The sequence below is a fragment of the Pomacea canaliculata genome, linkage group LG7, assembly GCF_003073045.1.
Source record: "Pomacea canaliculata isolate SZHN2017 linkage group LG7, ASM307304v1, whole genome shotgun sequence".
Lineage (NCBI taxonomy): Eukaryota > Metazoa > Mollusca > Gastropoda > Architaenioglossa > Ampullariidae > Pomacea > Pomacea canaliculata.
This window is the reverse complement of record NC_037596.1, coordinates 25469353-25493892: the sequence shown is the minus strand read 5'-3', so window position 1 is coordinate 25493892 and position 24540 is coordinate 25469353. Positions and strand designations below refer to the sequence as shown.

The 24540-nt window shown below is 43.6% G+C and overlaps 2 protein-coding genes across 4 annotated transcripts in view; both read left to right on the top strand.

Annotated features, from left to right (window-relative positions):
* Window positions 1-15967, top strand: part of LOC112567687 (cell adhesion molecule-related/down-regulated by oncogenes-like) — a 206065-nt gene extending 190098 nt beyond the window's left edge. For all 3 annotated transcript variants that reach the window (XM_025244431.1, XM_025244432.1, XM_025244430.1), the window contains 5 exons: window positions 8070-8228; window positions 14177-14344; window positions 14707-14964; window positions 15234-15380; window positions 15831-15967. In XM_025244431.1, the coding sequence (XP_025100216.1) occupies window positions 8070-8228; window positions 14177-14344; window positions 14707-14964; window positions 15234-15380; window positions 15831-15904 (806 nt within the window). In that variant the 3' untranslated portion in view covers window positions 15905-15967. The remainder of the gene's footprint in view (window positions 1-8069; window positions 8229-14176; window positions 14345-14706; window positions 14965-15233; window positions 15381-15830) is intronic.
* LOC112567689 (cell adhesion molecule-related/down-regulated by oncogenes-like) lies at window positions 15925-24453 on the top strand. Its single transcript, XM_025244435.1, is given in 10 exon segments — window positions 15925-16056; window positions 16392-16604; window positions 16897-17087; window positions 17301-17520; window positions 17733-17942; window positions 18147-18394; window positions 18691-18805; window positions 19127-19421; window positions 19423-19667; window positions 19954-24453. Coding segments are annotated over 9 exon segments (1791 nt in total). The 5' UTR covers window positions 15925-16056; window positions 16392-16447; the 3' UTR covers window positions 20064-24453.
* The last annotated feature ends 87 nt before the right edge of the window (window positions 24454-24540 follow it).

Genomic DNA, 24540 nt, shown 5'->3' with positions numbered 1-24540 from the left:
TCGACCCTCGATGTTTGAGTTTTACACCATTCCATCCTCTCCGTAGATTTTTCGAGGATTGGCACGGGGCTTATCTTACCATTATTTATCATCTGACCTCGTCTAGTCACGACGCATCTACCTAGAAATTTCCGTTGACGTGGTCAGCAGCTCGTTGGTTGAGGATTTGATAAACTTAGCAGTCACTTTATTTCATTATCTTATTATAGAATACAATTTTTTTTTCAACAAATATTCATCGTCACAGCCTGTGATGACTTCGTGGCGTCTTTACACCACCACCCACTCTACTCACCCACAACCACCACCAACTCTTCATCTACCTTTTGTTTTTCTCTCACATCGTTCTTGCATCAAAACATTCGGTTTGTACGCAGCGCCCCCTCCTCCTTCTTACTCTTGCCGCCAGGGGGAGCTACCGAGCAATTCTCTTAAGGGCCTATGGGTAGCGGCCCCTTCACGCGAGAGAGTAAATTAGTCTCCCCTGGTGCAGAAAATTAGACCGAAATCAAAGAGATGGCTTTGCTGCTGCCGCCGGCTGCAAACGTTGGCAACCGTTGTGTCGCAGCTGCACCTGTCGAAATGGGATGACCTTTTTGTGGTTTGGAGGTGGGGGGAGCCAGGTGTGACTTGGAAACTTGTTTCGCGGGGGATTCTGAGAGAGAAAACCTGTACTAAGGGAGAGATTTAGGGTTAGCAAAAAAAAAAAAAAGTGGATGTGATTGGCAGAATAGAGAAATGCCGTAGATGGCTAAAGCCTTCGGTGTGAAAGCGTTCTCAAGATCAAATCGTTGGGGAGAGTTGGAGGGGAGAAAAAAAAAATAAATAAAAGGAGGGGGAAGCAAACTCGTCAGGCTGCAGATCACGAGAACTCGTCGCTTACTGGTAAAATTCGATAAGACCCAGCATGCATCGCGCTCATGCTTTAGATTGACGCAAATATCTTGTTTTTAACTCGTCCCTACCTATTCACCATCATCCCAATATTTCGCAAAGGCAATAATAACCCTCCAAATTTTTTTTATCTGACCCATCCCGAGGATTACAAAATTCCAGTTTTTTTCCTCACTTTACTAACATTCCTTAAAATAACCTCAGTCGCTAGCCTATCCTGTCCTCCCATGAGTCCTCTGGTTCTTGCTTTTTGGCTGAATGTTCAAGAACCTGTCCAGAAGCACAGCCAGATCTGTTGGTGACATATATACACACCCACCCCTTGTCCCCCTCACATCATGTGACTGTGAAACACAAGATCGCATTCTGAAGCTATGGTCTTATTTTCATAATATGACAGATGGTTGGAAAAATAATAACAGTTTCGTAACTAATGTTTCTGATACTGCATTCTAGTAGTGAAAGATTTGAAACTATAGCGATGCTTAAGGTGGGTACGCACGCACACATACACGTACACTCACACGCCTGGCTTGAGAAATGATGATACTATAAATAGCAACAGACGGTGTTTCAGTCCCCTTCCCCTCATTTGTTCTCACCTTACGTCCACTTCTTCCTCCCCCGCTTCCGGAGGCAGCACCAGCCCCGAGCCCCCATCTGTTTCTCATACGTCATCATCCGCAAGGGAAGTGACAAGGAGAAGACCGGGAAAGGGGTAGGCTAGCCGTTGAGAGGTGGCATCTACCCATAAATTACAAAAGGGTTGCCATGGAAATGAGAATTACGGAGATAAATCTGTGACTCCCTGTCAGAAGAATTGACAAGGCAGCAGGAAGAAGAGGGAAGCCATACGGTACAAGGGAAAAAAAATCGGGTGGCACTTATACCTAAGAGTTTGCGCACGCGCACACACACACACACACGGAGCATGCTGGTATGTCCTACCCAGTTCTACAAATAAAGTTAACTACTGTTTTCATTATTGAATTGGATTGGAGGGAAGTGCAGGGTTGGGAGACCCAGAGAGACATGGACCCCAACTGTAGGACGCCCAGAACTGGATTCACTGGCATGGTGTGGTTTGCTCCACGGGAGGATTAAATTTCTCTTCAATGAAACTGAACGGTAGTTTTGAAAGGAAAACGAATGACAAACTGAAAAATAGGAATAAAAGTTTTGAAATTGTTTACTTTGGTCAGGGTTGGGTTTAAATAAACATTTTAAAGAAACCGATCTGGAAAAGCAAGCAAAGGAGGACTGAGGGGAAAGTATCAAGAAACAGGTGTAGTTGTTTGCAGGTAGAAGCAGCAATGGCAGGTAGTCACAGTAAGTGGTGCTGATGTCGGGCTGGCGGCTGTGTGAAGGTCGTTCCAGGTCAAGTAGTCTGCTGCGCGTGCAGTGTGAACTTCACCTTGATTAATATTGCCAGGTGACAGGACTGCGAGAGCTGGCGCTGTGCAACACACCCAACACGAACCGACATGTCCGACAGGGACCACTGAATGTCGGATCAGGGGATTGAGGGGAAGGGGAGCCAAAAGGGAACATTCCACCCGCTCACTGGCAGGCCCTTGCTGCAGAGACTGAGACCAGAAGTGACACAGTCAGTTATACTGGCATCGGCATCAGGTTCTCTTCCTTAACCTCCCGCCTTCCATCTTGTGACTTCTGTGGTTATAGTCTGAAAGAAGGTGTTTCCTTGTATTAGGAGTTGTTCCTGGAATATATTCCTGGGAAATCTTCTCTCACACAATGTGTGGCAACGAGAATAAAACTTCTGTCTTTTCCTCTACTCTTTTATCCTTCACTCCCATCCCAAGATGCTCAGGACGGATTTTCGCCACCGACACGAAGGACAGAAATAATTGGAGCACCTGATAGCATTGTTTTTCGCATATTCCCAAGATGCCAGGCAAGAGAAGACCTCAAGCATGCCAACGAACCCGCTTTACCATTCTGAAAGCTTTTTTTTTTTTTGGTATCATGTTAATCTTGATAGCTTTGCGGGAATCTCGGTACGCCCCAATCTTTCCCACACAGACCCTTAACCCACCATTACTTGGGTTGTGGTGGTGGTGGGGAGGGATCCCGGGCTTTGTTTCAGCGATCCAGTCTCTTTTGTCTTGCCGCTAGTGCTCGTGAGGAGTCACCTGTTGGCGAGGTGTGGTGGTGGAGGAGGAGGAGGCTCGGGGTTCGACCCCTGATGATAAGAGGTGATGCTCGCACCTGGCCGCGCCCTCAGGCGCCGATGACGAGCGGCACAGGTGCTGTTTGCCGTTGCTGTTGTCGACGATACCGTGACACCTGTCTGTAAAATCTCAACCTGTCTGGAAATGAAAATTTTGCACTAAAAACTGACACTGGACGGCGAAAATTTGAAGAAACGATTCGTGCAGGTGATGGTTAGAATTTTCTTGTTCAGTTCAGAGAACCGCAAATCGGGTTTTGGAGACTCAATACTGGTGTGGCACTGTCTTTCCTGATGGGGCAGCAGATGGTGATTTTTAAGGGATTGGTTTAGTTCTGGGACGAATGAGAGAGAACACGTACAGATGCTAATGCTTTTGATTACCGCGGTCAAGACAGGTTCACGCGCCATGACGAGGCTTCACACGAGGGTCGTAAGGTCGCTGGGCGTCATCATGGAGTATGCAGTACACGTGCATGTGCGGCTGATGTTTCGGGTGTGAGACGAGGAGGCTGGGGGAGGCAGTCGGAGGAGAGAAGAAGAGATGCTGGAGAGGATTAGGGTGGTGGTGGTGGGGGGGGCGGCGTTTATTTCCGGTTCAGACAAAACAAGGTCTGACGACAGGACAGCTCCGATGGCGTTGTTCAGTCGACGTGTTCTCGCGATGGCGACGGGGATAATGGATAATGGACGGCCGTGTACATGGTAGTGGGGGGGGGGGATTGAGGAACGAAAGGGGGGTACTTGGGAGGATGGAGCACGAAAAACTTGAGTGGGATTGATGGGAGTAAATCGTGTCTCGTTCCGCACAGCGACGTGACAAATTAAAGGGTGCTGCTGGGTTTTTGGAAATTCTCTTACAAACGGCTTAGCTTTCGCTGGAATCTTCTGGAAATAGCATCATATTCATTCTTGAGTTGGTCGACACAACCATGTCCCTCGCACGTGCGATGCTGAAGAACCTCATCGAGGTGAAAACTTCGCGTTTTGTTGTCAATTTTTGTCGAATTACCACGGGTGTCGGGGAGGGAAAAGCCCACCAACCCTGAGAAGAAACAAAAGTTTGGTAATCGACCAACGGGGCCTAGTGGTCCACCTGCTGTTTAATGGGGTGTTGTTACCCGGGGAAAGTCGCAGGGGCCGGACGGGGGCGCGTGTGTCAGTGTGGGTGCGAGAGAGTCCACCCGTCGTTCTGATAACGAATATTGTGGGCGCCCCATGCTGTGAAATGGTGCTTGCCGGGTCGTTTGTTACCCCGCTACCCAACTTCTACCACCCCTAACACCAAATTCCTCCCTCCTCTCTCCTTTTTTTTTTTCTTTCCTTATTCTAGCTGTTTCAGCTGCCGGAGGAAAGATCAAAGAATTATGGAGTTTGATGCTTATCAAAAAATGTCTGCTCCTTCAAACCCTGGTCTTTCTCCAACCCCCACGGAACGCACCCTCCTGCCTCTCCCCAGCTTTTCTTTTTCTCCCCGGGTGGACTAGGATGGCCGGTCCGGGTATTATCAGGCTATTTTGCTCGACAGGGTGTCACGATAGTTTATGGCTCCGTGCTCTCCTCCTCTTCTAACATTTGTTCGAAAATAATTAATGAAAAATTTTATTAAAATTCACACACAATAACAACTGTTGTTTACTTCGTTTGATTTTGAAGTCGTAGGTAAAAGGCCCGCAAGGTGTCGCTGCTGACCGATAGCGCGCTTTCACGGATGGATTCGGGGTGGAGAAGAGTTTTGGATGGGGTGAGGGGGAACCGGGTGAGTCGCAGCAGGATCTAGGGCACAGGAAGAAGAGGCTGCGGGTCGGTCGGTGGGGAGTGCGTAAATCATTGTAATTAAAGACACGGGGACCGGGGGCTGTGGAAGGCCTCTTCTTATTGTGTCTTGAACCTAGAACGGGCCGGCGACTGTGGTTTAGCTAAAGAAAGGGGAAGGGAGAAAATGAAGGGGAGGCAAGACGAGGGCTTGGCCAGATATCGTCGTCGTCTGGTAAAGGTCGCCGTTGGGTCACACACTGCGGAGACAGCAAGTGGATTTCTGGAGTCTCAGGGGCTGAAAAGGATGAGACTGGGGTTGAAACAACAACAATAACAACAGGAGAGAAAACCCGGTCTGTAACATACCTCTCTGCATTTCACTAGAAATGAAGATGGCGAGTCCAGACACTGTGGACCGTTTCTGTGAAGCCATCAAAAGAAAACTATGGGGACGAGGTGGTGGGGAGGGGAATAGATGTGGCAGACGACAAAGAAGCAACAAGATTAGTCAATTAAATGGAGGAGCGACTGTCTGCAACCAGTCTCTTTACTTTCTGCCTGTAGTCTTAGGTTCATTTTTACAACCTCGGCGAGTCTCGTGAGACTTTTAGGATCGGCGGTGAAACACGGGAAAGGACCGCGTAGCGTTTAGCTGCACTCGGAGACTTTTCACCAGCAAAGTATATAGCCCTCGGCATTCTCACCTGGCAAAGACCAGCAAAGGGCCTTACGCCAGGTGAGACGAGGCTGCATAGAGTCTTGATGATGGTGCTGGAGGGGGAACAGGAAGAACCTTTTTTTCTGGCTGAACAACCACGCGGAAAGAGAAAGCGTCTGGCTTAGTGGGAGGGTGAGGGAGGAGAGTGTAGGCAAAGGGGGAGTCCGGGAGCAATGGGCTCGGAGGGGGAGCGCGCGCTCCCTTCGGGGCCGGAGCTGACAACTGATAAATAACTCCGCTTCATCATTGCTGCTTTTGTGTCAGCGTTTCTCTCCCCTAACGCGCTGAAGCGAAAGAAGAGAGGCGAATTTTGAGGGCTGAGGTTACGCAGGTTGAAAAGGTTGGTAGGGTGGGGTGGGTGGGGTAGAAGGGAGGGATGAAGCTTGAGGGTAGATGGGGAGATGGAGAGCACGGAAGAACGGACCTAGTGCACGAGATTGACGGGAGAAGGAGGGAAGGGGAGAGTGTGAGAGGGGGGAAGAAAAGTTAGCGGAAAAGATGAGCAGCATGGTTTTGACTTTTTAGCCGAGGGAAGACCCCGGGGTAGGAGGCTGTCGGGGGGATGAGGATGGGGAAGCAATGTGAAATTAGGTCAAAAGACTCAGTATGCGAACTCGTAGCGCCCTCTTGGTTTGAGAAAGAACTGCAGGAAGGCAGAAACTTTGCAAACTTGGGAGCAAGAAAGAAACGAAGTGAGAATATTGAGGTCAGAGTGTGGCGTCGCTGGATACAGAAGACGAGGCTGTCCTAGATACTCGGGGGAAAACCCCACCTTAAAATCACCAAATTTAAGTATTTCTCTTATTTTGTAATATTTGGAAAGATGACGAGAATTTTTTTTTTTTTAGCAGAATTAATATTTCGGTCTGGCATAAAATTAGCTAAATTTCCGGTGATATTTCAGGCAGCGGAACGAGTTTTGCGTTCAGTTACTATAAATAGTGCGAGGACGAGGGTTCATCGGTGTATTTTTAGAACAAGTTAAAGAAATATTATTATTTTTGTGCTGTTTTCTTGGAATGAGAGGAAAAATGTCGGAGAATTCTGAATGTCTCTGATCTCATCTTAGATCACTTCGTACTCACTCACCTGTAGAGCGACCTGCTCCTGTCAGTCACACCAGTTGTCCTTAATAACCTCTGTTGGCTTACGATTGAGATGGGAATCTTAACCGTTGATCTTGTCAATCTGCCATCCCAAACTTCATCAGCCTCGTTGAGGGAAAGGGGCTTCGACATTTCTTTTCTGCTACCCGGACAGTCAGAAGAAGATACATGTTATTCCGTCAGGCTTTATTTTTAGACCAGAATGTGACTCGCGCTCAGACAAACATACACAAAATTCTATTTTAAGGTAGTGAACATCACAACAAACTGTCGAATTTCTTCACGCCTGGCTGCACTATTTTACAGCTTGTCTCCTTGTTTTTCCTTTTTTAATCTTCCCGTCTTTGTTTCGTCTTTCGTACTTCGCTCCGTAATAGTTTCGGTTGCAATGCTTTGACAACTTACACCACCTTTCGACATCACATCTCGCACGGGATGCGGATGGGTAGGGGATGTTGTGGTGGTGGGGGGGGGAGTAAACAGCTATTTTTAGATGTCGACGCATGCGTAACGTGCGCGTACAGATTGTTGTGATGCTGCGGGGCTGTGGACTTCCGGCAACACTAGCGCCGCCGCTAGACGTGGCGCCCGACTCTTTAGCGTTTCCGTTCTCACGGTGAATCGTCAGGCCGCGGATTTATCAGCGCGGATGAGGCTGGCAGCGGACTGCGCCGGCTGCAGTTGCTGCACTGTCTGGCACTGGCGGGGGAGAGAGGGAGGTGTGTGTTGTGGGGTGGGGACAACTCCACCGTCGCTGATGGCTGTCGGTGGGACGTCGTTGTAGTTATTCTTTTTGTTGTTTTAGCGACTGACGACGCCCTGCCATTTAAACTTTGACCAGCTAGACACAGTGGTAGTATAGTGGTTAAGACACTCACTTGTCACCTCTAATTTGAGAAACTCGGGTTCAGATCTTGTCTTGGGACACTACATGTGACACCTGTCCGCAAGGTTGGGGTTCGGGGGTTTTTCCCCGGGTACTCCGGTTTCTTCCATCCCCCCACTCAGTGAGGAATTACCTCGAGGTGAAAGTACTTTCCTATTAAATAAACCAACCAACCTGACTTCCAGGCACTTATTCTTTTTGTGATTTTATTTTGGTTGTATTTTCTGGCGGTGTCCGTGATTGTGGGACAAAGATTCCCGGACGACGGTTTATTTTATCGAGGGGGTTATTTTTCTTGCTTCTAGTGTGCAGAAAAAAACGTCCCTCCTCAATTATTTGCAGTCTTTTAATCTCACAAACTATGTGTAAACTGCTTATGAGGCTTGGTAAGTTAGATAACATTTGATACAATGACCATACAATGTGTCTTACATAATATAGTAAGTTTCCTTGTCAGAAGATTGCAAGGAGAAAAAAACACGAGTATAACCTGTGGATTTTTTCAAACTCTTTCAGGAGAAGGCGTTGAGCGCCTGCCATCCGGAAGTGTGATACTGCGCAACCTGAAAGTACAAGACAGCGGCGTGTACAGGTGTGTGGCCGTCAACCAGGTATCCGGTGCTAACCGCACGGCCAGCCACAACATCACCCTGCGAGTCACGTCGCCACCCGGAGGTAAGGGCCGCACCTCTGTGACTCTTCTCTCCGCCATTAACTTCCTCCCCCTGCTTCCGCTTTGGTCTCTTGAAGCGAGAATGAGCTTGCCAACTGTCGAAGCGTCTTTCCGTAAATCAAATCAGCTGTCCAATCAGAACCATCTCCGTGACGTCACAAATGGCCTGGCGCACGCAGCAATGGGCCGTCAAGAGAAAATGAACATACTGCCAGCTTTATTTTTTTCTCTCTCTCTCTTTCTCTCCTTCGCTCTCTACCTCATTCATTCCCTTGCTCTCTCGTTGCACGTGCTGCCGTCGGCAGTGAACGGCGCTCATTCACAGCCAATGGCTGTCTCATTGAGGCAGCGACCGTAATGTTTGCCGTGAGTTGTCGGCCCATGTTATCGCCGTTTTATGGAGAACTGGCTGCCGTCAGCCGTTTGGCGCTGAAGGAGGAAGGTTTCTCTCTCTTTCTCTTTCGTGTGTTTGTGTGTGTGTGGATAGTCTTGCTAGCTAGATTTCGCATAACGGTTTGTCTATTTTGGTCGCATGTTTCCTGAACGTCTTTCCACCATCTCTGCTCGACGGCAGCGCCACCTCCGCATTCATGGAAGAGAAATTAGTTTCTAGTTCTCCACAAAGACATCACCCCACCTCTCTCTCTTTTTACACACACAGACACACGCTTACTCGTGAATGCTGGCAACTGCACGCCGGATGAATAAATAATGAAAATGTACAGTTTATGTAACATCAGTCCATGCTCACAACATGCAGTTGGCGGATACATTGCAAGGGGAAATAACTGAGACGTGGAAGATGTATTTCCGCTGTCCGGATTTCAATTGTTGCGCTTCAGTGATAAGAACATGCATTAAAAATTTGTGTGTGTTAAAGATGAAAAACTAGTTAAACAGGATTTAATATTCGACTTTTGCTTTGCAAACATGTTCTCAGGCGTTGGAGTCGGGGTTGTTGTTCATTGTTTGTGCAGCACTTGCTTTCGTTTAGTTCGCTGAGGTAGGTGACAAAAATAAGATTTGATCTCTTTCTGTATTGAATTTTAACAAAAGGTTTTGCCTGTAGGTTCCTCGCAGCCAGATGATCAAGATGAAATAGTCGAACGCGGAACATTAAAAAAGAATTTTAAAAACTGATTTCAAATGGCAGTTAAAGAAATCACATTTGGTCTTAGTGAATAAATGTTCGCACCTGTCCCCTGCCTCCACCATCTGAGTTCAAAGGGAGACTAAATATATTTTTAATAGTTAGCTCTGCCATCGCAGAGCTTTAATGTCTTTTTATTATTTGTTCTGTGTTAAACGACACAACACTACCACTACTGCTTTTAGTCAAGCCCAATTCCCTGCATTTAATGTTTTTCTACCACGCTTTCTGGTAAACGGGGGGGGGGGGTGCAAAACTGCCTAGCTGAGGCAGGGAAATTTTAACATTTCATCATGTTTTACTCCCACCCACTTTTAAACTTTTTGGGGGAGAGCTAGCCAGCAACTAATGCTATATCTCGGCAAGACAGCCTTGTAAACAGAGGCTACTTTAGAGAAAGAACAGGGTGCCCGAGACGAGATCTGAACCCGTGGCAGCCAACTCTCACTTTCCCCCTTTCTTTCATTCGATCACAGACTTTGCAAATGCCCTCGTTAAACTGTCAGAACACTAACAAGTGAAGTGTTTGTAGGCAATGGTATGTGTGAGAGAGAGAGAGAAAAAGAAAGCGAAAGCATGTGTAGTTGTTGTCAGCTGTTGTGCTGACGTGTGCATGCCACAAAAATCAACGATGCTACTTTGTCCCACAGGAAAGATGGAAGAGCGATTGAGCAGGTGGGGTAGCGACGGGGGGTTTAGGGGGGCTCAAGGTGCAGAAGGCGCAGGCGCCGTGCGCGGGGATTTTAAAAGTGTTTAAAACTTTCACGTCCTTCTTTTAGCACGCAACAAGAGGCCGACCACGTGGGATGTGTGGGGGGTGGGATGGCGGGGCCCCTGTAGCCAAGTTGGCAGTAACTGGGTATCGCGTTGCTAACAGACACAGCTACGGTTTCATTACCTCCCCTCTGCTGCCAGTTCACACCACCAGAGGGCACTAAAAACGCATTAACCTTCTTTTCTACCCCCCTGCCTCATCCCACCCATCCCCTCCATCGCTCATGAAAATCAGAGTTGCTTCTTGCGGGAGAAGATGGCGGAAGTGGAAATGTGTGATGAGCATGCGCAGTACGCTGTTTTTCCTCCAACAAGCATCATGGCGAAAATCGCGTTTGTTTGTCAAGCTGTAATCGGTTGTGACTTGTTCAGCAGTTTCCTGGTAGTAAAATAGACAAATTACAAACACTAAATCATTTTTCTTTGAACTTCTCGTCTGAACATTATTTTTTTCTGTGTTTCATCATTGTTGTAAAAAAGTTGATTGTCAGTAACAGCGAAAACAATTTTATGTGTCGGCGTTGAGAAAACCTAAAAACCAGTTTAAGAATTTAAAAATATGTTGGGGAGTATATGGGGATAGGTGTGTGGGGTGCAGATGACCAGTGAAAAGTGCACAACAGGGGTAGCAACCCAGGCTGTCTATTCTCTCCCCACCCCACGCCCACCTGTCTGGTGCCAGCCTTGTCAGAGACCTCGTTACCGAGATGGCGACTCAAGTAGCCCCACACCACCATTTCCAACTCCCCATGGCGGCAGCTGAGGCATCTGATGGCTCCCTTAACGTGGAGGCGGATGTCCCACAGAACAAGTTTCCTTTGAAGGTCGTCCAGCGGGGAGAGAGTGAATCTGATCGCCGAAGAGGCGGAGTGCGAGGTGGGGAAGGCGGAAGCTTAGCGATGAAAAGGTGGGCCGGGGGAGGGCATGGCTGTGGGCTTAGATCTCGGGCCCCGATCGGCAGGTGGGAGGACATTAAAGGGATTTAGGGGTTGTGATTTGGAGACAGGGGCTCGCACACTTAATAGACAGCTGAACGACGCTCATTTCCCCCTCACGTGTGCACGTGCGCCAGAACAGTATATCGTATATCTCTCGTTGCGCGCGCGCACACACACCTGTTAAACAATATTATTTAATAATATATGTATTATCTCTAGAGTAGAAAAAATAACGGGAGATAAATCTGTAGTTTGAAGAGAAAGTATTTCCACCGGGGGAGGAGGACAACATCATGGCCGTTGTGATAAGACAGCTGCTATGTCAGGCACATCGTTTCTATCATGACTCGGCCAAGAAAAGTTGAACCTTGCCGGTCCGCCGGTTCTAAAGAATTGGCACCATGCAGTTAGTGGGTGTGGGGTGGGTTCGAAGTCTCTTCCGCCTTCCTTTTCCCTCTGAAGATGTGCGGGTGCTTCTGGCAGTCGGTGACGCCAAACGAGGGGTTCGGGTCCAGCCCTCACCCCACCATCCTGTCACCTCAACCTCCCCACACACTCAGTTCTCCTCAGTCCCTCACGGTCGTAGGCTAATGCCCTTACTCCTGCTGAGTAAACCCCAAGTTGGCGGGCCCGGCTGTCCCCATTATTTCGCTTCAGCGATTGACCGCAAGTAATGGCGGCGGCGCTGTCACCTTCCCCCGCCACCCGCCGTGTCGCATCACAAGGTCAGGAGTTATTTCCCTTGGACCTTCGCGTCTGCTTACCGCCCTTACCCCCCTTTCCCGCCAATTTCCCATCATGCTCACGTTCTTCTCGTTCAGTTAGGGGGACTTTCCGAGAACTTCTTTGTCCATCAGCACAGTGAAGAAAGAATACTGAAGCGTCACAGTGTTCTAATTACGCCCCTTGTTTAAGTTTTCAACTATTAGTCGTCCGGTGCGTTTCTCTTTGTTAAAATTACAGCCTTTTAATTAAAGGGTACACCCAATTGGTACAGCTTGAATGGACAGCGTTTTGTGTCGCTAATTAAAGCTGGTGTTTGGTTCATAGAAGTGGTCCAGTGTAAAGATGTGTAGACTGGCAGGTGGTTGTAACGATAGACTGTAGCTTGCACTGACCTGGCCCCTGGTTCATCTGAAAGTTGATGACCTTTCCGTCACCACAAACACCTGTTGTCTCTCTTTCCCTTCCCCACACCCATTCTTCCGCCCGGTTTCTGTAGTCATCCAGGAAAGGTGTTGTCCCAACATCAGGAAGGGAGAACGCAAGTTCGGTAAGGAGGTGCTCCCGTCCCCACTGTGGAGATGCCATCCAAAGGACATTCAGGCCTGTGACGAGGTTTCACATCCTACAGAGTCCCAAGACAAGATCCGAATCTGGGAATTCACCATCCCCCACTACAGTGATGCCAAGCAAGCGTTGGATTGACACTAGAGGACGCCAGTCTCCAAGCCCCTAATAACATGGGCGTGCCGAGTGTGCACCGAGTGCTTCTACTTTGCGGGGATTTCGTACAGCGCATGCTCTTTGACAGCCAGTCATTATCGGAAGGTCGTCCAGGTATATCTCCAGCCGCGTTGTTATCTCCTTGTCAAGCAAATCAAAGTTAAGCAGTCTGAGAGTTGGGTCACATGCGGTTTGCACGGCTTGTTAAAAAGCTTGACCCCCGGGTACGCAGTTGACCCGAGTTTGTGACATGACGTGTACACGACCCCATTGGGAGCCGACGGACGAGGGTTAATGGACATATACAGAGGTTTGGCACTGGTTCGTTCTTCCTTCAGTCTTTAAAATGGACATGCTAGGTGACAGCGCTTCAGTACACACTCTTTATGAAACCTGGGTCTGCTTGCGCATCCCGCGCCATGTTGAAGCTGTTGCGTGCGATATGAAAAGAAAACCCCACGACACCCAGTTGAAGACTGTCCTTAGAAGTACCTGGGTGGCCAGAGAAAGAACTGGCTTACGAAGGTCAAAGACTGGACTGGTCGACCTGCTGACTATCGTCCACAATAGGCAAGAGTGAGACCCTGTCATCTGCCGCGTCTATCCTTGTGATCCCCACCCCCAACGACAGCTGCCGGTCCAGGATTGATGATGCGAACAAAATGCTCTATTTGCATAAGGTGTAATCTGGCAAAGTTTTCAACAAATCCATTTTAAATAACTATAATGAATCACTTTTATAGAGTTCAAACACACTTAAGGAATTGTACAGTTGACCGTTGCTTGTCAAATCCTCCACCTCGGTGGTTTCGGAGGACGGGGTACAAGATCCGTAAAGTCCTCTGGTCGACTTCCATTGTTGCTCAGACAGTAGGGGAGCTCCATTGTAACTTTAACTCTGACTTATTCTGTCTGTGGTTTCCTCCTGAGTTTTGTACAGCACAGGAGTTAGTTTTCATCCGCGTTTTGCACACCAGTAAGTTTGAAGGGAGAAGGGGTGCGCAGAACGTTTGACCCATTTCCACCGGTAACTGTAGGAAACACAAAAGCAGTAGGACTTTAATGGTGGCTTCACAGTCGTGAAATTCAACACTAGACTTGTTCTGCCTTGGCTCCCATCCCCATCTACCCACCCAACCACCAGCGTGGGACACGGAGGCTGCGGTTGAAGTTTTGTAGCTTCCTGTTCCTCAACAAGGTGTGAAGTGTGTCGTCAAGTTTACAACGTCGGAGAGGGAGGGGAGGGTGTATGTGTGTGTGGTGAGGAGGGTGGGAACCTCGAGGCGCATGCGTGCCAGGTTAGCTAGAGAGGTAAATAGGTCAATGCACCCCCACACACTTGGGAACTGGGATGGATGGCTAAAGACATGGTTTACTTAAAAAAAAGGTGAACTGTGTAACAGCCACAGTTGAAGGTATTGTGATCTGTTACTTGGATGTGATGACTTCAATATTTAAGCCTTTCCAAAGCATCTTTATGCATTGTAAAGAAATCAATGCATGAAAAGTAAAAGTCAGTGGCATAGATGGTACAATATTACAATTGCAGTTTTACTGTATTAGCAGCATGGTTAACACTCTGGGCAGATTAAAAGGATGCATTTTATCATTCAAACAAATGTATTTTATCTCACTGTTGCAGATCTTGAGCAGACAACTGTGATAGTCGATCAGAGTTTTCCAACTCTTCATGTGTCTAGTGGAGATTCGGTTTTACTGGAGTGTCCAACAGCAGGTGAAGGCAAGCCAAATGTCACTTGGACAAAGTATGGAGGAGACTTGCCCAGCAAACGAACAGAGGTGGAATTTGGTGCGTTCACATTCCTTGCCTATTTATTTGTTTTTCTTTCCTCATCAGATTTCATGCCTGGAATCATTTGTTATTTGACCATCCCTATGCAGGGAATCTGCCAGGGATTGTGTAAAAAAGAAAAAAAATGATTGGATAATTTTTCAGTTGATTGTGATAATAGTAATGGCAAAATTTCCATATACTTTGTATTTATGAAGTCTTGTGTTTTACTTTATTTGGAACCAAAAATTCAAAAGTAAACAAAGCAGACTTATAAAGCCTCAGTAATTTTACGTTTCTCTTTCTCTGTAAATTTAAGCAATGTTTGGCAAATTTATTGGACTGAACAAGTACTGATATTATGTATTTATTATTTGCAGGCAACCTTAGAATACATGCAGTTAATGTGTTGGACAAAGGCACTTACATCTGTGAAACAGTAAATGGCAAAACTCGAAAACTGTCTCTGGAGGTAAACACACCACCAGTTATTGTGGCAATGCCAGACGACAGTGGCCTGAGGGTAGAAACAGGAGAAACAGTCAAGATTACCTGCACTGGTGCTGGCTTTCCTTCTCCGACTGTCATGTGGTTCCATAATGGAGCTGTGATTGGGCGTCGCAAGGTTCACAGTCGAGGTGTGCATTGATATAGTCCCCTTACTGTTCGCTTGCTTTGTCCTGCTATGAAGACAAAATTTGGGGCTAGAAGTGTAAACAATAGGGTTTCCTCCTTTAGTTTTATTCCTTGTCCATTTAAATATTTTATGATTTGATCTTTCAAAGGCCTTTCGTAAATTTTTATATTGCATTTATAGTTCATCACGATGTTTCTGAAAAATTAAAAGCACTAAGATCTGTGTCATATACATGTAGTACAAGAACATGTCTGTTTGGTCAAATTGCAGGTAGTGACCATATCTTGATACTAGAAAATGTGCAAGTAGAAAACTCAGGTATTTACACCTGTGATCTGGCCAATGTCCTGGGTCACGTGTCAGCACAAGTGCATCTCATTGTGGCAGAAACCAAAGATTATTTGTCTGCTGGTTCAGGTGAAGCATCAAATTTTCATCAGATAAATTTTATTGAATTTCTTTGTGAGAGCAAAGAGCAAAAAATAGAGCAGACTGTAGTGAAACTGAAATGGAAAGAGGAAATTTAAAAAAGTTGTTCACAGTATTGATAAAAGATCAAAGATATTTATATATTTCCTCTCCAGCAGCAAGAAATAAATTACAATCACATTCATATTGACTAACTTATTCAAAAGGATTAATGTATCACAATAAGGGTTTAATTGGATAATTTCACATTATCTACTGTTACTTTCAATTATTTTGTCAGATTCCTAAAGAACATTTACATCATTCCAGTGAAGCCAGAACTTTGCCTCGCCAAATTTTAACTTAGACTGCATGGTATTGATCTAACACGATTAACCCTATATACAAGCATTTTTGCACGAATGTAATAGATCATAGATATGTGTATTTCACTTGCAGACAATGGTCTCACAACAGCTGATGGAAGATCAACTGATTCTCCTGCAGGAGAAGTGCTAGGATATTCTGGATGACCTTGTCAGTGGGGAAGAAACAAAGGCTGATGTGCCACATGAAGACAGCACAAGCAGAAGACCTGCAACAAAAAGACAAAATGATAGGAGGACACGAAAGAGGAAAAATAAGCGTAGAAAATACAAGAAGAATCGAGGAAACGCAGAAAAAGGTAATTTTTAAGCTATTAAACGTCTCTTCACCTCTCTTTTTTTTTTTTTTTTTGGGGGGGGTTTGCTATTAGAAGATAGAGAGTTTATGTATTTTATTAATCACCTTTGCAGGTAAAGCAGTATTTTCTTGTGGATTTCCCCCACCCACCAATATTTTACATTGATGAATGTCTGCACTGGATTTTTACAGCTAGAAAAATGTGGTCGAATGAATTGTTAATCATCATAAATTTTCAGAAAGTTCTTAATCTTCTGGAAATTTCAAGTAGCAGTATTATCTATCATAGGAGTCAAAACCAATTTGAAAGTACTGAATGTTGTTTTTTTCCTCCAGTTATTTTGGTCCCACCGTCTCCACCATCTGTATCAAGACTGTCAGATACCTCAGTCATGGTCAACTGGTCAGTGCCAGAAAATGATGGACTGCCAATCACCTTCTTCAGGGTCCAGTACAAAGAGGTGAAACCAAACAAGGGACCTTGGCAAACTCTTGACCGTGATATTGATGCCAAAGCACGACGTTACGAAGTTTCCAGGTTGAGAGCAGGTAATTCTCTTACTTTATGCAGAATTTTTCTTGATTTTTAAAAGAGAGCTATGAAGGAATTCAACCGTGACATCGTATAAGAAATTTCATGAGTATGTAAGGGATTTTCTCTGTTTTTGAATGCAGCAGTTCTTTCCATTAAAACCGCTCTTGAATAAAAGGTTAACAATAACTGCAGGTCTACCTGTTTAGGAGCAAATCGCTATGCTCGAAAAATTGGCATTTCATTGTATTCGATATAGTTCTCAAGTTGGGAAATCACTTTGCTATGAACTTTTAACTTCTGTTGCAGGCGGCACCTACAAATTCCGTATTGCAGCCGTTTACTCTAACAATGACAACAAGATTGGCCCAAACTCTAAACACTTTCATCTTGCTCTTTTGACAAACCCTGAGCTTCATCCTCCGAAAGTCAAACCCAAGGTTGTGGAGGCCAAGCCCATTACATACCAGAACATATATGCCATTGGGATCAAGTGGCAGGTAATCATCTTAAATATCATCACCACTTGTATTTTAGACATTAGTTCCTTCACAATTTCAGTGTGACATGTGACATTTTTGTTGTGTGCAGTGTTTGTAATGTGGTCTCGGGAGCAAAATTTTAAAATATGTTTTACATGAATTGTTTCCATTCCAGATTTATGGTTTTTTGTGTAATTGCACACCCAAGAAAAGACTTCTTGTGTGTTGCAGTATCTGCCTGTGGATCCATCACCTATTGAAGGGTTTCACATTTTTTATAAGCCTTTTGACTCGGCTGAAGACTTTGAAAACATCACACTGATCGGAGCAGGAATCCGCAACCACTTGCTGACAGATCTTAAACCTGACACTGAATACACCATTAAAATGCAGTGCTTCAACACTGCTGGTGTCTCCGATTTCAGCAATACTGTGGTCAAGCGAACTCTGCGTAAGCATTGAGTTATGAGTGCGTACGAAAAGTAATCCTCTTCATCATCTGGACACTTTTATGATTTTGTAAAGTAGTAAATTGTGTGACTATTGAACTAAGCTAAGATGCAATAGTAGACATAAATAAGGTAATATCCATACAGTGTCTGATTGGCGTACAATCTTTTCACGGATTTTCAGATTTTTGAGTTTTTCTTTGCTGGCTTGCAGCCACAGAAGGCCAGCCTCCAGATAATTTACCACCACCACCGATTCCACCAGAGAAGCCAGCAGACGAGGGACCAGAAACAACAAGTCGCCGTGAGACAGTCAACATGGACCACCCTGTCATTCTGGGCAGCGTGCTGGGCTTCATGCTTCTGCTGCTGGTGGTCTTCATTGTCATGTGCCTCTGGAAACAGCGGCAACAAAAGCGACGCAGTGAGTTCTTGCCTGAAGATGGACTTGTCCAAATAATCTGACAACCCCACCATGCACTTTTTCCCCTTTAAAATTGGATGATTGTGATGATGTATTTGTCGGGCACATCTCTTCACGATTAAGTTTGATTAACTGTGTAATATTTTACTCGCTTAGCTTAAATAAGTGGTCACTTAAACAATGCTTTTGTAATCATTGACACAGATTTAACCAGTGAGTGCAGCAAGTTTCAAGACCAGGCTCAGAGAATCTACACGGACAGTCTTCGTAAGAAGTATCCTAATGGTCAGTATCCTCTTAATGGCCTCAATGGGTTGGTGCTGGCCAATGGCCATGGCCCTCACAGTCATCACAAAATGAACATCGACATCAACCCACTGTCAGAGATGGATTCACATCCTTCACACATGTCTATCCCACACAGTGTACACTCCAGCAAAGCCTACCATCAGGTAAAAATCAAGACTGTGCATATAATTTTTATTTGTTATATTGCTGAGCATATATATATACTAGTGTGAGAAAAGATGTGGTTTAGTGGATTTTTTTTCTGCTGGTGGGGGGAGGTGGGAATGCAAAAATAACCGGAGTGGGAGTGAAAAACTAAAGGGTTATAACCTTCCACAAAATTCAAGCTCTTAAACCACAGAAAAAAACAGTTGGTATTTATCTAATTAACATTTTTAGGATTCAAAAAAGAAATGCAAAGACATACAAATGTGATAAATTTTTAAATGATTGAACACAGGGAAATGGCATTCCCAATGGCACAATCCCAGGTTTTGGCCACAGTCATAGCAGCGACAACAATTTCAACAACATCCGACAGACCGTGAGCGTGGACAATGTGCATGGCTACTCAGGTATTGTATAGTCTTTTGGAAGTCAGACACTTTGTGTTGAGTTTTCTGTCTGCTTATATCTGCAAAAAGGTTTTGGGAAAGTGTACCCAATGGTTGTTTTTCATAGGGAATAGAGAAGGGTATAGAAATGGGATGAAGATGGCAAAAAAGACTTTTCTCCATTATCAGTATAACCCCACCCCCAAATAAAATCCCTGACCAATCTATATAGTTTTAAAATTTTTAACACTTAGATGTCAGTGTCATAATTTATTGAAATAATGATTGATTTCTAGACATAATTTAATGAGTTTGTTTTTTTATTTAATCAACAAAATTTAGGATTGGTACCAAATGGTGTTGGTGTCCGAAGTTTGCCTAGGAATGGCAACACTCCAGGCAGGCATACCACAAGGAGACACCCAATAAGCTATCAATCAAAACCTGTTTCTGCCTTCGGTTCCAACTCCTATCCACGACCACGTGCCGGATCTGGATCGTGCTCGCCTTCAGACACTGAATACTCGTTGGACGAGGAGGACCAGATGAAAGCAGATGACATTGAAACCTACTTGTCATCACAAGTGACTGGCCACTGCCAGGGACAGGGATATTCTGAGAATGGCAAAGACAGTCTGGAAGGGCTGTCCTTCCTGTGAACGGACGACATGTGTTGGGTTTGAGGGTTTTGGGCCAGCTCAGTGTGAAATAGTGTCCGAGTTCCCAATAGAAGGATCTGGCTTCCGTCACTGGGAGCCTCAGATATCTTCCTCACCTTCTTCGTCACACAGCAGCAAACACAAGAGGCGAAGGAGGCGACCGCAAAGTGGACGAGAACACAGCACAAAAGACCAGGCCACCAATACAGACCTTAGTAGCAATGGTAAGATGCCATATTTTTTTCCCCTGCCAGATGGTTTTCCCCCCCCCTAATTTTTCTTTCCTGTTCTGTTAGTACAATGCAATTTATCAACAAGTAACAAAAGTATTAATCACTATTGGCAATAGCAAATTTTCATCACTTTTAAACATCTTTTAGTGTGTATTTCAGATCACTAAATAGTCATCATTGTGCCAGTTTACTGCTAGAATTTATTTGTAAATATTGTTGAAACTCTAAATAATTGAGAATTCACAAGGTGTTTTTTTTTTCCTGTTTTGCTTCACAGAAGGCACCATAGAGTTCACCATGTTCAACAAGTCACCTTCAAGCTCTGTGTCCAATTCTTCAGATGACAAACCTATGTCTTCCCATGATCTCAATGTCTGGGCATCGTGACTTTGCCTACGACTTCTCTTCAAACTGCTGTGCCATTGTGATACATACAATTAAGAAAAAGTTGTTGATTAAATGTTTGGAACTTCAAAGCCCTGATAACGAGATTTTTCTTCTTTTTTTTTTTAACATTTGCTTTTCTGGTGTGTTTATCCCCCATGGCAAAACCTTTGATGTGCATCTGGACACTTCAGTGCCACAAGAATACTGTGGTAAAATGTGATGAAGTGAGTCAAGCTCACTCCCTCTGCCCCTACTGCAAACTCTTTTATACCTCACTTTGTGATACGATTGTTGGAGTCCACACAAAGGAGTAAAGACTGAAAAGCTGGTGCCATTCTTCTGTATCTGACAAGATACTATTTTCGGTACATAAATGCCATCATCTCTGGCAGATTTTTTTTTTTTTTAAACCTGCTTTGAGGAACAGTATGATAAAAAGGGGAAAAGGCAGGTGATCCAGACTCATTTTTCCCTCTCCTCGCTGTGTTCTGCTAGGATTCAGTACTTGACATGGAGATTGCACCAATCAGGGATTAACTCTTGCCTTCCCAGGACTGTGGAATGTCAAACGGTGAACTTCTCAGGAAACGGGGAGTGTGGGACGAGTTCTTATGCATGCTGGGTCACAGCACATTCTCAGGTGCGTTTTTCATCTACCTCTTCAGCGTAAAGGCTTAATTAGTCGTGGGTATGTTATTGTGTTCATGTTGAAGGCAGAAATAAAGGCATGCCCTCTTGTGTTCTGAAGGGAACATTTGTCGTGTAAAGGATTGTGCTCAAGGAGCATCACTGTAAGCAGAAGGATTGCCGGACCAGCAGTGCTGTTTCCTGACAAGTGAAAGACTTTTTGGGTGATAAAAGATGCCTCTAGTGATATCCAAGATGTTTACAAGATATGAAAGTTTGTGGTGTGATCTCGATGATGGCCCCTTTAACCCTGCCCCAGCACTTTGGTGGAAATCTTTAATGGTATGGAGTGTATGAGAGTAGGATGTTTCATTGTTTTTTTCGTGGGAGTTTTCTCATTCTGCTTGGATAATAGCATTTTTGTTTTTTAAAAAAAGAGTTGAATGTACATGTGAATGAGCTTGCAGGTACTATATAGGGTGAGTGGCTCTGTACGTGAGGGGAGGGGTTGTGGGTGGGAAATAAGGAGGGGAAGTCAGATGCAGTATTACGAATAAAAATAAAAAATTTCTTCTTGGATTATTTTCAACTTTTGCTTGAATACCACTAAAAACTTGTTTTCAGATAGCTAACTTCGAAAAATGTCATAACTACTATTAAGATTGAAGTTAGTCTAGTTAGATTATGCATTTAATCATTTTGGTGAAAGATCTTCATTGCCACAGCCACACAATACAATTCTGCTGAGCTTAACACTAAACAAGTTGACACTGAAAAAACATTTTATAATATTTCTTGGTAATTCTTTTTTGGACCAGTGTTGAGTTCGTGAATCCAAGATAGAAACTGTACTATTGGGACTTAAAATGCAGTTTCTTCAATTGGCAGCTATATTGGATGAAAAACAGTTTAGAGATTTTGGATAAAATTTTGTTTATTATATCTCCCTATTATCAGAAAACAGATATAGCATTGTTGCAAATGTTGATAGGAATGTACAATATAAAGTAATAGCAGAGTTAATAAAAATACTAATCGATCCTTTCTGCCAGAGTAGATGAAATAGTTGCTGATGAGAGTAATGGGAGATGTGAAAATGCTAGCAGTGAGTTAAACTAGAATGCATGATTTTATTTTCTGTTGTGTAAAAGTTCTTGTTTTGATGATTATTTGAGAGACCAGTATAAATGATGGCTGCATCCGAAAGTATGGATCTGAGATATCTTCTATTGCATCATTGGTTGCTTAAAGATTAAAGACACCTTCAATGTTTGTTGTTGTTTTTTTGTGACGTCCTCCCTGGGGTCTTTTTGGAAGAAGGGGAGGGGCAGGAAAGGGAAGAAAAGAACTTGTAAAACGAGAATTTGCCTACACTTTGTGCATTAACTTATGACATTGGTTTTGTATGTATATAAGATTTGCTCAGAACAGTATTATGTGTAATATGTGTTGTTGATGAAACAGGTGCAAGTTTTTTTTTTAATTCTTCTCTCTCTGTTATGCAGTATGCTTAGTCTTCAGTACACTGTTGTATCCTAAGACATTTATCGATCAAAATTGTGATCATATGAAAGGTATAACAAGCAGCAAAGTTATTCTTAAGTACAGCACGTTTTAGGGCAAGGCAGACAAAGACGCTTGTTTGCTGGAAGTTTATTAAGCATGAGGGTCTTGGAAATTTATTTCCAAATGCTGTATGTGTGCATGTTCCTTGTAAGCATGCCTGCTCATGACATTCTTGCAGCCTGGAACAAATCAGATGCCATAAAGGGTTAATTTAAAAAAATGCATGCTCCGTTGTCTGTGAAATGCCTATTAGCAATTGATAGCGCAAACCTGTGCAAATCTGCTCTTACCTTTTATATGTGATTCCATGTTTGGTATTAACTTCTTTTTTTTAAAAAAATAAAGGGAAATACTCACAGTGCTGGCAAAATCATTTGCCATGTATAATTCATGTCCAGGTGTTCATATAAACATGGCCATAACATGCTCTCCTTATCGTCTGTGTAACCCTTGTCCATTTTTTTTTTAAATGTTGAAGAATCTTTGGTAAGTGGCATCCACTGGACTCTCAGTTGTCGTCATTATTGTTAACACATTCTACTCATGGGTTAACTTTACATCTGCCTAGTTTTGTTACTCCAGTTCTGTTAATTGGGATATCAGGATGGTACATGGATTTCGGGCTGTAGTTTTACCTGTACAAGATACACACTCCACCCCATACCTCCTTAATGTAAAACTCTTGCCCTATCTTAGGTTCATGTTGTTACATTGTTAAAAGATATACATAAAGAGAAATCATATATTTATACAAACACCTGTTTGAGTTTCTTTGGATATAGAATGCAGTTGACCTGTTTTGCTATTTGTATAATTATTTCCTTCCCCTTTTACATTTGCACTTGCTGTACTCAGGAATATTCTAGGTATGCAGGAACAATATTCTAAGTTGTCACTAAAGACATTGCATTTTAAAGAGGGAAGACCAAGCTGTTTGATAACTGATATAAAGCTGGAGAAGCAGGACCACCAGCAATGGTTTCATTTTAAAGGATTTAAATCTTTAATGGAAATGAGCATCTTTTGTTACTTCTTTCAAATGTCTACAACAGTTTGTTACAACTATCATGGCATAGACATGGTACATCATTTATGAAACAAGTTTTTCATATTTAAGGTGGGTGACACAAAGATGCTCTCATATAATTGTAAAGAAGAAAATGTGCATTAAATTTGTTTCTTACATAGTCATAGTTACTTGCAGCAGTGTCATCAAGCACAGTGTATTTCTGTTACAGTGGGAAGAGATTGTTTTTCTGTTCATGTCTCAGTGTCTGTTTTATTGAACTATTGTTTCAAAATTGTTTATTAAATGTTTTCTTATGAAATCATTCAACTGTTGTTTTGAAGCAACTCAAAATATCACATCCACGGTACTGTTATTGGAGATTGTTTTACTGCTGGGTTTAAAATAGGTGTAGCAAGTGCAATATATCCACATTCTTTTCTCTCTTAAATCATTGACAAGACATACCCAAGTGAAAAATGCTTTTTGGAGAACAAAGCAAGGACATTGCAGTGGCTTAAGGCTAGTTTAAGATCAGGAAATGGACATGAAGTAAAATTAAGATAATATGAAACTCTGAGATGAGTATTTGTCATTACACATTGACAATATTAAGGGTTGGATTTTGTGAAGTGCAGATTTTATGAGAACTATCAGACTTAACAAAAGACAACCATGTTAAAACGTTTAGTGAATATTGTGAAGAATATAATTTTTGATTTTTTTTTTAAACGTACATTAAAAATCAGTTTTGCATTTTTGAGTATCTGACCTATGTTCATATTTCCTAAGTCCCCATTCCCTCAAACACAGTTACGAATGTGTTTGTAAATATCGTATGATTTATTACTTATTAAAATTTAAAAAAAAAACGTTACTTGTAATGCACAATTGGTAGGTCTGGGGAATAAAACTAAAAAGTTATCCAAGCCGATCATGTCTGAACCACATTCGTCTTTTCAGACCAAACATAATGTATCTTTGGAATGAGGGTAAAAGGTTTTAAGTTATTGGTTTCTTTTGTTCTGAAGAAATTTTATGCATTTTTTTCTTGTGATGTTTTTGTCTGTCTACCCAGGGTTGCTTGTGACTTTTTGAGTTGGTTTACTCAAAAAAATGTTTGAATATTGCCCCATAATATGTAAATACTGCAATGATGTATTATAAATGAATAAACATAATGAACAGTCACATTCTGTGTGAATAGCTAGCATGCATCTGCGGGTGTGTGGGAGAGAGAGAGTTGAGCTGTGTTATTTTTTCTACTGTAGCTACCTA